Source organism: Argiope bruennichi, chromosome X2 (genome assembly GCF_947563725.1).
Source record: "Argiope bruennichi chromosome X2, qqArgBrue1.1, whole genome shotgun sequence".
NCBI classification, from domain to species: Eukaryota; Metazoa; Arthropoda; class Arachnida; order Araneae; family Araneidae; genus Argiope; species Argiope bruennichi.
The window spans coordinates 125,386,527-125,400,849 of record NC_079163.1 but is presented as its reverse complement, the minus strand read 5'-3'; the positions used below and the strand labels follow the sequence as shown (position 1 = coordinate 125,400,849).

At 32.8% G+C, this 14,323-nt stretch overlaps 1 protein-coding gene across 1 annotated transcript in view; it reads right to left on the bottom strand.

Annotated features, from left to right (window-relative positions):
- The window catches only part of LOC129960385 (synaptic vesicular amine transporter-like), a 56,195-nt gene that overhangs the window by 8,959 nt on the left and 32,913 nt on the right, over window positions 1-14,323 (bottom strand). The window contains exons 8-13 of the mRNA XM_056073801.1: window positions 14,131-14,235; window positions 11,359-11,533; window positions 8,273-8,324; window positions 8,121-8,184; window positions 4,613-4,732; window positions 3,656-3,701 (exon numbers count right to left, since the gene is read on the bottom strand). Coding sequence (XP_055929776.1) covers window positions 3,656-3,701; window positions 4,613-4,732; window positions 8,121-8,184; window positions 8,273-8,324; window positions 11,359-11,533; window positions 14,131-14,235 — 562 coding nt within the window. The remainder of the gene's footprint in view (window positions 1-3,655; window positions 3,702-4,612; window positions 4,733-8,120; window positions 8,185-8,272; window positions 8,325-11,358; window positions 11,534-14,130; window positions 14,236-14,323) is intronic.

Below are 14,323 nucleotides of genomic sequence, written 5' to 3'. Positions count from 1 at the left end.
AAAAAAAGGAAAAAAAGAAAGAAAGAAAATTCTTTCCAATATTTAGATAATAAATAAGAATTTTTTTTTTTTTTTTTTTTTTTTTGGCTCGATGCTATAGACATAATAATGATAAATGGAAATTCAGTTTGATCTGAATTTCGAAACAGTTTTTCTTAAACATCAATATAATTATTTTTAAAATCGTTTATAGCAATTTTGATAGGCTCGACTGAACTTTATTCCAGAAAGTCATTTAAATATTAATGATAATTTATTTAAACCTGGAAATTATTTATTTTTATAAATTATGCATTTGATATACAAATTATACATTATCGTGCAATTGTTATACATTACTTATTTATCTTTCTAATATACTTTGCATTGGAATTCTCAGTGGATGTACTCAATGAAATGTCTTTCGTTGTTATGGAATTTGCAGTGGATGTAATCGATGAAATGTCTTTATTATGGAATTCGCAGTGAATGTAATCAATGGAATGTCTTTTTTTGTAATGGAATTTTCACTCATTTCTAGATGCACATACATTTGTATTCCTTATGACTATACAGGATTTACTTATGAATTGATCTATCAATTTATTTAAATTTTAATTCCATGTGAACAGTAATTTGATGTGGGATTCGAGAACAAATGGGGTATTAGAACCGTCAGTCTTATGGCTGACCATAGCGACAAAACATTAGTGCAATTAGGCCAGTATTTAAATTTATACGCTATGAGGAACGAAATTATAATATCATGCAACGGGTGCCATTTACCTCGTTAAATCAATGATGATGACAAGGGACGAAAAAATTATATCCATCATCATTTACTGTCGCTATACCACTGCATGTGAATAGTACTATCTGGTAGTGAATTTGCGGAGGGGAGGGGATTCCTTTGAAGATTCTATATATTTAAGATTAATGTATGTAATAATAATTAATGCCTAAAAAGTTAAAAACAGTTTAAACAAAAAATTTTACATTGCTTAATTCACTAATAAATATAATTTTTTAATTTTTGTAATTTTTGTAATTTTATATTTTTGTGGAAAGTTGACTGGGAAACAAGCAGTATCGAACACTGTTCTCAGTAACTCCCAAGGCGGCCCTATTTGTGAGTCATTGTGGACCAGAGCTTTGCCATTTTCACTTAATCCACGTACTTCGCCCATCCGATGGTGAAGTGCGATGGAAAAAGTGATAACTTATGAGTGATCTTTGACATCTGATTATTGTGCAAAATTATGAGGTCCATTCCAAAATAGTCTCGAATAGTTTCAAATCTAAATCTTAAATTCAGTTAACAAAAATAAACCAAAATCTAAACCACCTGCCCATTCAAACATTCACTTATTCTATAGCTTGACAGAAGTATATAAAAAAGGACTAACCATTTACTGTAACAAATCTAAATTTGAAAATTTGAAATCTTAGGTAATACAGGAAATGGTATTTTTATGATTCATAATTAGTGCTTACTAGGGATTGCAATACCGGACCAAAATTACAATACCGGTATTCGGTATTTTTTAAATCTTAATACCGGGATACCGGTTTTAATACCAGTATTAGAAATTTTAGAGAAAGAAAGAAAACACAGGTGTTTCTTTGTTTTATTTGCTGGTTTTGTTAGAGAGTGTAAATATCACAAAAATAATTTGTAACTTATAAATTATAACAGTATATAATCACAAAAAAGTAAAGGAACATCTTATTTATTTAAATCACAAAAAAAGTGTAAATATCATTATTCAGTCTGTGGTACTATTACAAATTTTTGAAATGTGATCTTAAAAAACATAATGCATCAATTGTACTGTCATTAAGCCTGAAAAGTAATTTTGTGTAAAAATGACCAGCTGTCGAAAATGCTCTTTCGGCATCTACGCTAGCTGGTGGTACTGTTAGCAATGCGCGATATATTTTTTTCAAGTATTTACCTCTAAATCCTTCATCTTCAAATAAATCGATTTCTCGTCGGAAGGTTTTGGATATAGCTGATTTCTGTATTGTATTCTGGTTCGTTGAAATTTTTTTTATTTATCGCTCATTCTAATTTTTGTTCAAAAGACAATTCCTTTTCACTATCGACAGTAGTGACATCATAATCTTCGATAATTGAACCGAATTCTGAATGTGGATAGGTTTGTGGGTAAAAAGTTTTAAGAAAATTTACTCTAAACTTAATCAGATTTGAATTTGTTATTTTCTTTTCTTCTTTTTCATTTTCATTTTTAAAATCATTATAATTATTTAAATACCATAAGACATTTTCTATTTCGGTATGCTTTTCTTCTGTGCGATTTTTCAATGTAATTCTTTAGATAGTGATGTGTGCTGTTCTTTCAGTGACTGCAACATGAAATTTATTGTTGCATTAGCTGTTAAAAAATTAGAATTTCTCCGACATAATGCCTCAATAGTCAGTTTTATTGGAAGTAGAACTGATATAGTTCTGGATATTAAGTCGAATTCACTATCTGAAAAATTAATTTACGGGTTTAAATCGATTATTGCTTTTTGGATTGGATTTCTCAGTTTCAAAAATCGTTCCATCATTAGGACTAAACTGTTCCCACGTGTTTTAGAATCTAATATTAACATACATTCTGTTTTATTTTCAGTTAGTATATATTTTAGTAATATATCCTTTTTATAGGGGAACGTTTAAATATCTTAACAATTTTTCGAACTTTATAAATTATAGGAAGCAATTCTTGATAGGTTAATATTTCATCCTCATTGGCAATATCTTCTTCAACAATTACATTTTCATTATCTTCATTTTCAATATCACTCTCACTCTTACTCTTTTCAAAGTTGGAATTCGAAGTTTCTATATCCACATTATTTGGATTCTTCTGTTCTTTATTTTTTTGGTATAATACATCTATTACTCCTAATTGAATTCCACGTGCATAGCACAACTGCTGATTTGCACCAATCAACTTTCCAACTTTTTTCATAATTGTTGCTCCATCAGTCGTTATGGATACAATATTTTCTTCAGGGATAATCCATATTTCGCTACTTTAGATTTAAGCAATTAATTAAGCCATTAATAAACTAATTAATTTCGCCCGTTAGAGAGACATAAAAACAAAAACGTATGCTATTTTGTCATGTTGGCGATCCCTGAACATATAGTGGTGATAATTTTAAAAATTTCTAGTAAATACCGAAAAACTGGTATTTAAACTTGTGAATACCGGTATTACAAAATTGTACAAATGGCTCAAAATACCGGTATTCGGTATCCCGGTATACCGGTATTGCAATCCCTAGTGCTTACCAATAGATCATAAAAATATATTCTTAATGATTATAATTATATATAATGATGTTCTTATGTAAATATGAAAGGAGAAAAATCCCCATTAAAATATTTCAGAACGTTTTCATCTTAGGTATTATTTATTTATATATTTTCTTTGGTGGAATATTATTAGCTAACAAGTCCAAATGTGCACTATTTTTATGGACCTTTTTTTTTTTCAAAGAAAAAAGAAAACAATTCAATTAATACCATTTAAAGTTGATAAAAGTTAAAAAGTGTGAGAGGACAACCATTTTTAAAATTATTTCATGCAGATTGAACAAGCATTCTAATACAGTTTGTAGTTGCTTTTATAATGCAAACGAAATGTTCTAAATAACATACCCTTCGAATCCTAATCTCTGAACAATTGTAGCACTAAATACTGGTCCTGAAAATGATATAAAAAAGATAAATACAATTTCAAGCTCACACAATAAAATTTTATTTGTATGTAATTGCGCATTAAAAAATCAAATAAAAAGTACAGGCGTATATATTCCTTCAATGTCAGCTAATAAATAAATGTTTGGCGTCATTTTGTGCCAAAATATTTTTCAGTATTTTTGATACAAATAACTATGAAAATGTATGAAAAATATCTGGAAAGAACTATGATGTATTCTATTGCGTGTATTAGAAATCTGAAATATGTATATTATAAAACATGATGCTAATATTCATGTTTTTTTCAACTTACCGCAAACTGAGGTGGACATTCAAGATCACTCCAAGCCACGTCAATAAAGTAGTAGCATTTCGAAATCTCAGGTCAATGCGAAAATCCATCAGAATTGGTATAGTGTGGAAAGGAAGATTGGATATCCGATCTGCCCTTATTTCTATCAGTCTATTTCTATTATGCTATTTGGAATGGGTACTCAGTGAATCCGGGTGTGGGCTTTGTTTGAGTGAAGAATGGGGGTTTGCAATATATTGCAGCAAGGCGTTAACCAGGATAGTTGGAGTGAAGATATGGTATATTGATGAAACCGCCAAAGTGAAAAATCTAAAGGATGGAATGGCGTGGAGTGCCACCACTCCATTAGCGTGGTGTAGAGTGATAGTGAATGCAAATTTGAAACGAATATCTAGCATTTGAGTTGATTGCCGCACATGAGCTTTAGATGAAAACTTCAGTGATAAATCACTCTTTTGAGTAATAGGAAGTTTTAATAACAGCAAATATTAAAATGCGCAATTGCAGTAAAATTTTCCTTCGATGCTCCCGCGAAGAAATTCTTAAGCATCTGTGAAATGTATCAAATATAAACAAAAAACGAAAATATTTTACTACTTTACCTATGATAAATCCGAGACAAAATGCAACATCAGCTATCGCATAAACGCATCCGTAAACCGAAGTGTGTCGAATATCCACGAGGTATCCAAGCATCGGCATCATCGAGGAATCTACCATGCCTGTAGTATATTATGGATTATGAAGTAATTAAAATATTATTTAAGACAACAAATCATTAATATATGATTCTGAATTAATTTACTGACTATTTAAAAAACGATTACTTTTATTAAACTTTTTATTAAAAAGAAACAAAAATACACTGTTTGGCTTGCCTTAACTATGTTAAAACAAAATATTGTTTGTTTGCCTAGTTTTAAACCAAGATATAAAGTAAAATAAAATACTGTTTGATTTGCTTTAATTGTATTACATTGCCAAAATTACTGTTTGATTTGCTTTAACTGTATTACACTGAAAAATTGCTGTTTGATTTGCTTTAATTGTATTACATTGCCAAAATTACTGTTTGATTTGCTTTAACTGTATTACACTGAAAAATTGCTGTTTGACTTGCTTTAATTACATTAGACAATAAAATCACTGTTTTGTTTGTTTTAATTGTGTTAAATCGAAAAATCACAATTCGATTTCCTTTAATTCTATGCAAACAGAGAGAGAAAAAACACCTCTGTTGGTTGACTTTAACTGCGTTATGAGCTGTAACTTGACATTCCTGAGAAGGTTTTTCTCATCATACACAAATGTCAAACTTCTGTTTCTATACAGCATCGTCATGTTAAATGAAGGAGTACCTTCTTCATTTTAAATGAAACATATAATCAAAGAGTATATTTAATAGATAAATTACAATTAATATTACCCTAAAATCTCGGGATAGTGAGGAATTAATTAATTTTTACTTCAAAAATTGTTATTAAAAGGGCAAGAAAATAAATAGAAGAGCTTGTCGGAAGCTTGGTCAAAATGGGTGGAAATGTTCAATTCCATAATAATGATTATGCATCGAATGGGATACCGAAAATTCTTTTTCAATGGTTACATTTCATTTTTGCTTTAAAGTTTGAATAATATCTCAAACAGAAACAACTGTCTTGAATATATCATTGTTATGACTTATACCATTTAAAAATAGCTTTTATCAATTCAAAAATATGCGCAACTCATTATCTTTCTTTATTTCTATAAACATGAGTCGCTATAGATATCTGTTAGATCCTCGTAATTCTGGAATTCTATTAATGATGCCAGCTGTCCCCAAGTTACAGTTTCTTGGGGAATACCGTTCTCCTCAATTTACGAAGATGTAAAAGTCGGTCGTAAAAGAACTAAAAGTTGCTTTCCAGTAAACTGCACTAATGAAATATAGCCCTGAAATCTGCCTTAATTGTATTAAATGATTTTAGAAGTAATCAAAATCGCATTAATGTTATATAAAAAAAACTGAGCAATAATAATTTCAAAAATATGTCACTATCAGATGGTGCTATTTAAAATTCTTAATAAATGATTCATTTAACTAATAATTAAGTTCTGAAAATATTAAAATAGTGTAATGCTTCAGGAAATACAAAAAAAAATCTGCAAAATGCTGGTGTTTCAGCAAGTGTGTGTAAAATCGATTACAAAATTCTGTAGTAAATTCTGTAATAATTCAGAATTGCAAAAATCTATGAACACTAAAATGTTGACTGCTACGTGACTCGCCTGAGATTCACATTATCTAATTAGATGACACTTTTTCTACAATAGATGAGATATAGCAAATAATAATAATTAGTTTAATAGATGGTCTGAATCACAGGTATGAGCCATGGCAATGAACACGTTAACAATGGATTAGATGCCCAGTCTCATGTCTGGTTTAAAGTATATGGTGTCAGTTATTGAATATTAAACTCAATATCAGTCTTAGACAATTAGTATCAAACCGGTTTTTTTATCACAGTGCAAATATCATTAGATAAAGCAGATGCAAAGTGCTAGGTTAACGATCGAATTCTAGAAATTTTATTGCAAGTTTTTTGGAGAAAATCATGCTTAAATAATTTTATAATATATATTAACCCATTTATTTTTATTTACCTAGTAATTAACTCTTTGACATCTTAATGAGTAATAATTTCCTGTCAGCAATGATTCTCCAACAGACCTTGACGTCAACTCGTATGCACGAGGCAAAGGCGGCATCATCAAATAACTTTAATTTGTTACGTGACACCTACCTACGTTATTGTCACTTAGTGCCAAAGCCTTAAGGGGAAAGTGTTGTGCCACAACCACCGATAGACAAATTTTTCAAATTTACTAACAAAATGCGCTGCTTCAGTTCATCGAGATTTTTAAATTCTCTTGTCTCATCGCATTTTTTTTTTTTTTTTTTTTGTTATGCTTTCCTGGATAGTTTTTTCTATATATTGTTGATCTAATTTCATCTTTTTTTATTTATGGATTTTCCCTGTGAAACGTTGAAAACGACATGTAAGAGGCACAATTTGCTATCTGAGATAGAATCGTTCGAGTGACTAGTCTGGGATATTTAAGAGGAGCACTTAATTATTTTCCTGTCTTTGAATCAAACAGGCTAGTTTCTCTTTCAATATCATTTTATTTTAAAATGTAATTCATAGAATTTACAGTAAAGGAAATTATTCGTAAATATTAACTTACTTTCATGTTTAATTTAAAAACAGTGACATATATACAACAGGAAACAATTATAATCATAAGTGCGGCGCATTTTTATTTTGTTTACTCTGTGGTATTTATCGTTATGTTATATAATAAAACTTAACTATATAAACGTAATTATATAATTGTTATATAATAATAAACAAAATATGTAAACATAATTATGACAAATATTTTAATTATTATTGAAAATGATACTTCTTACACTACAGCATTTTATGAAATAATTATTTTTATAATGCACATAAATAAAATTACGAATAACAGATATTATCGAGCAGTTAAACTTCTAAAAGGAGAATAATTTTTTTTTCTTGAAACATTTGATATTACTTCAAAACAATTAAATAAGCTTACCCTACCCTGCTGCGTCGGATAAAATCCATCGCGATGTATTGTACTTAACTAGTATTTCATTTTAAGTTCTACATCTTTAGGAAAGCCAAAAGCACTGACCCTTGTGCCATTCCTATAATTTCCATTGCAATGTGGAACACATTAGATTAAAGGCATTTCTATTCTTTATTTTTAGAAAACTTCAAATGAATTTTCTTACAAATAACAAAACACGCTTCCTATCTCCTCAAATACGAGATTGACCACTGGCTAAAAAAAATGGCGTGGGAAAGGGAGAGTTCATTGCTTATCAGTAAACTTGATGAGGATGAAATTCTTCCCTCGATCCTTGAATTCACACCCACTCGTGTCACCACTCGGTGCGACGTCATGACTTTTTACGACGTAACTATTCTGGCCTTGTCTATCGGTGGCTGTGCCCTTCAAGGAAAGTTTGCTTCTCAAGAAAACGCCAAATTTTATTCACATTTCTTCAGAAAAAGAAAAATATTTGCTCACCTATGGCTAGACCTATGCCAGCGTTTGTAGGAATTAGTTCCTCGATTGACCTCGCTAGTGGAACCTGAAAAATTTGCCAGAAATCATAGGAAATGTGATCATTAATCAAAAGAAAAATTTTGAGATATACATTTTGCTTCGTTTATACTTACACAAATCAAGCAAACGCCAATTGTTATCAGTCCAATCATAGCAGTTAACCATCTGTTCAAATAAAAAAAAATCATGAGTAAAAGAATAAAAATACAAAAATGAATAATTTTTTGCCTATTCACTCGAAGATATTAGTTATATTAGCACGACATTTTCTATCGATATTGTTCAGGATAGACTGCTCTTCCTTTTTATCACGGGACATTTCAATTTTATTCGCTAGAGGTCGCCTCACACATGCAGCTTCAAGTGCGAGAGATGAACTTAAGACAGAAGCGATGCGAAATTATTGAACACTAAGACTTACTTTTTATCCCCATCAATGTTCTATGTATCTGTGTCTAATATGTAAAGGGTTAATGAACGTTTTAAGTTCAAAATAATCATTTAATTCAGAACATGTTCAGCATAATTTGATGGAGTCAATTATTAAATCTATTTTTTGCAGCTAACTATTAGTGATAGCTAATAATAAATAGTTAATAGCTAATAGCTAATAACTATTAGTGATTAATTATGACTGTGATTAAGTATCGTATTGTTTTTTTAGTTCCTAGAGTTCCAGGCCTTTTTTGTTTATTTTTAATGTTACTATATATTTGCATCTAAATTGTGCTACAAATTATAATTTTTTTTCCTTGAGCACTGTGCCCATGTGCATAAGATTTTCTACTACAACTTTCTTTAGTTAATCTGTGACAATTAAATTCGAGATATTGTTAACGGGATACCAAACCATCTAGATAGGCATTAGTCTATTTAAGTTAAGTACACAGATGGGACACTTCAGCAAAACTAGATTCACATCATTAGTCCGATCATATTGCACTCTTGTTTGGAAAAACTACGCAGCAGCAATTTTATTGGCTTAAGTTCTTGAATTAGATATCCAAAACAACTTCTAAGTCTGAAACCAGATGTGTATGTATCAAATATGGGAGGGTGGGTTATTGGAAGTTTTAACGCTGATTTTGAAAACAGTTGAATTGCATTAAATATTGAATCTCGTTGGTTGAAAGGAACGTGTCGAAAATGCATACTCAATTTCCTTCATTATATTACGAAACACAGATGCATCGTACTGCGTCACTACAAACGGGAACTCACGCCTATGGACTGCCGTGATCTTCATGGGTTTGTCACCTCCTCTCTTCTACTACCCCAAACATGTTATATATTAAGAGGATGCAGAACAGTATAGAAGTTGTACAAAAAAGAAAGTGCTGAGAGCCTAAACATACGAGGAGGTTGAAGGAAGAACATTGCCGATATTCAAATTTCTGCATCGTCGAATACGTTGGTGTGGAAATTAGGGAAATGTAATGTTGGCTAATGTATTATTCTCGTTATCCGACCACTGTTCAAATTTTCGGATCCTTTAGCAGTAGTCATCGTGTATTGTCAAAACGGGCCCTTAATTAAATAAATCAAATCTGCACAGTCGCAGCATATGAATATTCAATAAATTTTGAACTTAACCTCTGCGAGAAAAATAGCTTCGTAACACATAAACATTTTCATCTGTTACCGATTTTTTTTTTCAAACAATAAAAGGGTGACCATGGTGAGTTATTGCTGGTATTTCTCACTGATTTTGCGGGCGACACTAACAGAGTGTCGCCAGAATTTTCATTGGTTTTGCATGTAATACCGTATCCAACAGCAAAATGGTAGTATACACCACATATATGACTGCCTTTAATTAAGAATAAACTTAGGTTCGATAGTTTAATAACAATAAATCTGATAAAATTTGGTAGTCTAAATGAAGCATAAAATAACTGTCATAAATAACTGAACTGTCTTTTTTTAATATATAAATTGAACATTTTCAACATGTTTAAACTGGGCATAAAGACGGAATAGCAAATTATTCTGAGAAATGGAAGGACTTTTCCAAAAATTATCTAAGGCTAAGAACTAACATTCTAGTAACAGAAGCCGTATCCCTTTTATTTTTATCTAGGGTATGATACTCCTTAAGATATTATCCTTTCGGGACGGAGCTTACGCGAAAACAATCATCCCACAGGACTGCGGTTTGCTTCGATAAGCCCAACTTTGAAAAAAAAATTACAAAAAATAAAGTTTAAGTCCTAACGTCTTCATTTTTTTTTAACCTTTTTAGAGTTTAGTTAGTTTATTCATAATATGAGGACATTCTTCTTCTAACAAATCAGGTTTTCTTGCCGTTAAAACCGAAACTAAGGCTTTCCATAATAAAAAGAGAAGTGCACGAAATGTAACTGAAAGCTACACAAAATAAACCGAACTGACGGTAAAACCCAAAAGGACTAGTTACGATTACACAGTAATAACAAAAAATGAAGAAGAAAAGAATTCGGAGGGAGATCAGAACGAGAATGATTCTATCAAGTGGAAAGTTACACTACCCAGCTTACAAAACTCTTAGCCCCCCCCCCCCGCAACAGCTGATAAGTGAAATAACAAAGGCTGAATATGAGCAAACTGAAGGTCAGGATACTAAAACAATATTTATTTCAAAAGTAATGGACGTAGGGAACCATCTAGTGACGTTTAAAAAATTGTTGCAGTTTAAAATGCACATACGCATCACCGTCCCATGAGTTCGATTTCTAGAAATGCACTAGTGGTACGCCCGGCTGAGAGACGTTCGCTGATACATATATGATACGCCCTTCGCGAAAAGGTTATGGAACTTATGACTGGATTCTGAGAATTCTATCAAAATTCCATTTTTTTTTTTTTTTTTTTTTTGCTAAAACTTTTTTTTATAGTAACGAATATAAGGGTTATATGTTTCATGGGGGTTCTTGTTTTATAGCATGCAACTTTGAGCATACTAAATCAAGTAGGAACATTGTCCTATAAGGAATCTCAGTTTCTAGACCGAAATTGCTGTCGCTGGTGAGGCTTAAAAGTTAAGAGAGGAGGATGCCGACTCAGGTATTGTTCTTGGACTTGAATTTAAGGCACAAAACTACAAGATCTGCCCTCAAGTAGCTTCAAAGAACGGGATAATCCTATTACACTGAACTAAGTTGCATAGAGTAATATCGAAATGAATCAACTTAAACTCCTGTTTAACATAATGGGAAATTACCTTCCAATTCTGTGTCCAATAGGGCCAAAAAGGTTGGTTCCAATGAGGTAAGAAATGCTTGCTGGCAAGAAAGCGACACCTTGTTGCCATTTAGAAGCATCCATTTTATCCATCATCCACAAAGGAAGCGAGGGCTCCAGAACAGCTATTCCGATATTGGAAAATGTGATGGCACCTGTAGAACAGAAAAGCCAGAAACATTTCAGTGGAATTATTTAACGAAAAAACAGGTGATATCAGTTTTTTTTCATAACTTCTAGCTCTAAATAGTTGCTTAGCTTGAAAGTTGCTTAAACTTAAACTATTAAAGTACACTTTCGTTCTTTTTGAGAAAAGTAAAGTGAATATCTTTTCATCTGTTTCTTTAGACGTTAAAAAAAAAGGTTAATTTTTTATTTCTGAGTATTGACTCCAAAAGTTCTGTTAGCCCCATCAATAAGCACTGAACTTTATTAAACTAGCTAAGGGAAAGTAAATTTCCAACCATCACAGATTTCTAAGGGAATAGGTAAATTCTGGAAACCGTTATAAGATGGCACAGGACATTATGAACGACTAACCTTCGACAACCAGCCTACCCATAAGGTTGTAAAATCGAGAACGACATAGATGTAATGTGTATCAGCTTTGAAGAAAGGAAACGCAAGAAAAATCGAATAACCATCTGTCCTTTTATAAATGCAGCTGAATGTCGCTGAGTCATCGAGGCTCTGATATTGACTAAATTTTTGACTCGCGGTAATTCAGTTTGGGGAACTGTAAAGGAGACGCACAATTGAATCAAATATATACACTGATACACTCAAAATATACACTGATTTCAGCCGGGCATCAAATCCACTTATTTGCGAATATGATGTCAGGAATTTATAAGATCTATATAGTTCTACTTAAAATACGATTGCCAATGTCTAATTTTGCCTCTCGTCTAAATAATTGGTATGAACGAGTCACGCTTTCTAGATGCTGAAGTTGGGTAACGAATTTATTTTGCCAGAAGTACCAATAAATATTTGGACAGCCATGCAAATGAGGATATCTGTGATCCTCATCTACAACATGCCTTCTGTACTTAAATATCGTGTAGGAAACAGCATTGGCATTAGTAACATGCGAGATGCCATGAAATTCAAAGCTGTCTGACTTCAAGAAAGGCGTAATTTTTGGATATCATAGAAATGGCCGATCCTTAAAGGACATATCTAGTGAGTTAAATATTCCAAAATCGAGAGTGGCTTTTGTGATTAAGAAGTGGAAGGTGACTGGTGATTGTCGGAATGTGCTTCGACCCAGCAAACCTAAGAAGCTAAGAGATAGAGACCAAGAACCTTCGCTTGGTTTCCATGGTCTTGCTGCCACCCATAAGCCTTTGATTACAAAATCAAACCACGCCGCTTGGTTGAGGTGGTGAAAGGCACCTAGAAATTGGGCCGTAAATGAGGGGGAACAGGTTCTCTGGTGTGATAAATCAAGGTTCAATCTCTACCAGTCGGATGACAGAGTCTAGGTTTGGCGTATGCATGGAGAACGCCTTTTGCCAGAATGTATTGTGCTTACAGTAAAAGTTGGCGGAGGTGAAATTATGGTCTGTGGATGTTTCTCATGGTATGGACTGGTACCTTTGATCCCAATTCATGGTAAACACAACGCCGACTCCAACTCCACTATTCTATACAACAATGTACTTCTTATGTTGTGGCAATATTACGGGTTGGATCATTATTATGTCCAGAATGACAATGCCACTTGTCATGTTGCGAGGTTCACCATAGATTGGTATGATGACAATGGGATGGACCGACTGGACTGGCCTTCCCAGCGTGCAGACGTGAGTCCTATAGGTAACCTCTGGGATGAGTTGGGTCGCCAAATTAAGGGATGCATCAACCGTCCAAAATCGGTTAAGAACTTGCATATCTTCTCCAAGCAGAGGAGGGAAAATTACCATTGTCAATTATCCAAGCACTTGTTTAAAGCATGCCCCGGAGTGTTATGGCTGTAATTGCCTCAGGCAGAGCCTCTATCTACTATTGAATATGAATAAATTGTGTTTATCACTTTTATAACAGGTGTCCAATTACTTATTAGTAGATAATGTATATGTCGAATAAATATTCTGCAGATGTTTACTTAGCATGCCCCATGATTTGCGTATAGGTGCACGGACGATTCTTGGCATCGCAAGAAACCATTGACTTTGATTGAAGATCGAGGCCAGGATGGAATTTTTAGAGTATATGGTTCAGCCCACAATCTCCTACAGTAATAATTTTTTTATTTATTAGGATCGAAGATCGAATCCACTCACTTGCTTATGTGAGGCTACCGTAATACTACATCATATTAGCAAGCTTTTACATATTATATTTGTAAAGGCTATTAAACCAAATTTCGAAGAAAACATTCTTGGTGTAAGTCATATCACTGACTCTCCGACCCGCCGAAGGCACACGGATAAAGAAAATTGAATTACCGGACTGCCGCAACAGCAACACTAGCGGGAACTGTAGTTGAGTCCTAAGGGCCGGCCATGGTACAACCCTTCCCGAAGGAAGTACGTCCCGCCATCGATGGGAGGAGCCAGATCCCCCACCTTTTTGTGTACCCTCCAGGGTGGCGAGATCTAACCACCATACCGGAAGCATCTCATCCTCTTTTCGAGGTGCTCCCGGGGGTTTACGTTTTTGGTGTAATAAAAGCATAACTTAAATGAAGTTATAAGTATTTCTAGACATATTTTTTCTCGTTAATGAACGAAGAAGAAAATCTTACCAGCTGCAATCATAATGTAGGGATCCTTCATTAATGTCCATAGGGAAGGTCCTTCCTCTTCATCTTTCTTTTTCACCTTTGGCTGAAGTACAATAAGTTGCAAGGCTAATAAAATAATCCAAAAAATAAAATTTTGATTTAAAACATTTGTAACTTACGTACTTTACACTGACTCAAATGCATTTTTTTTAGA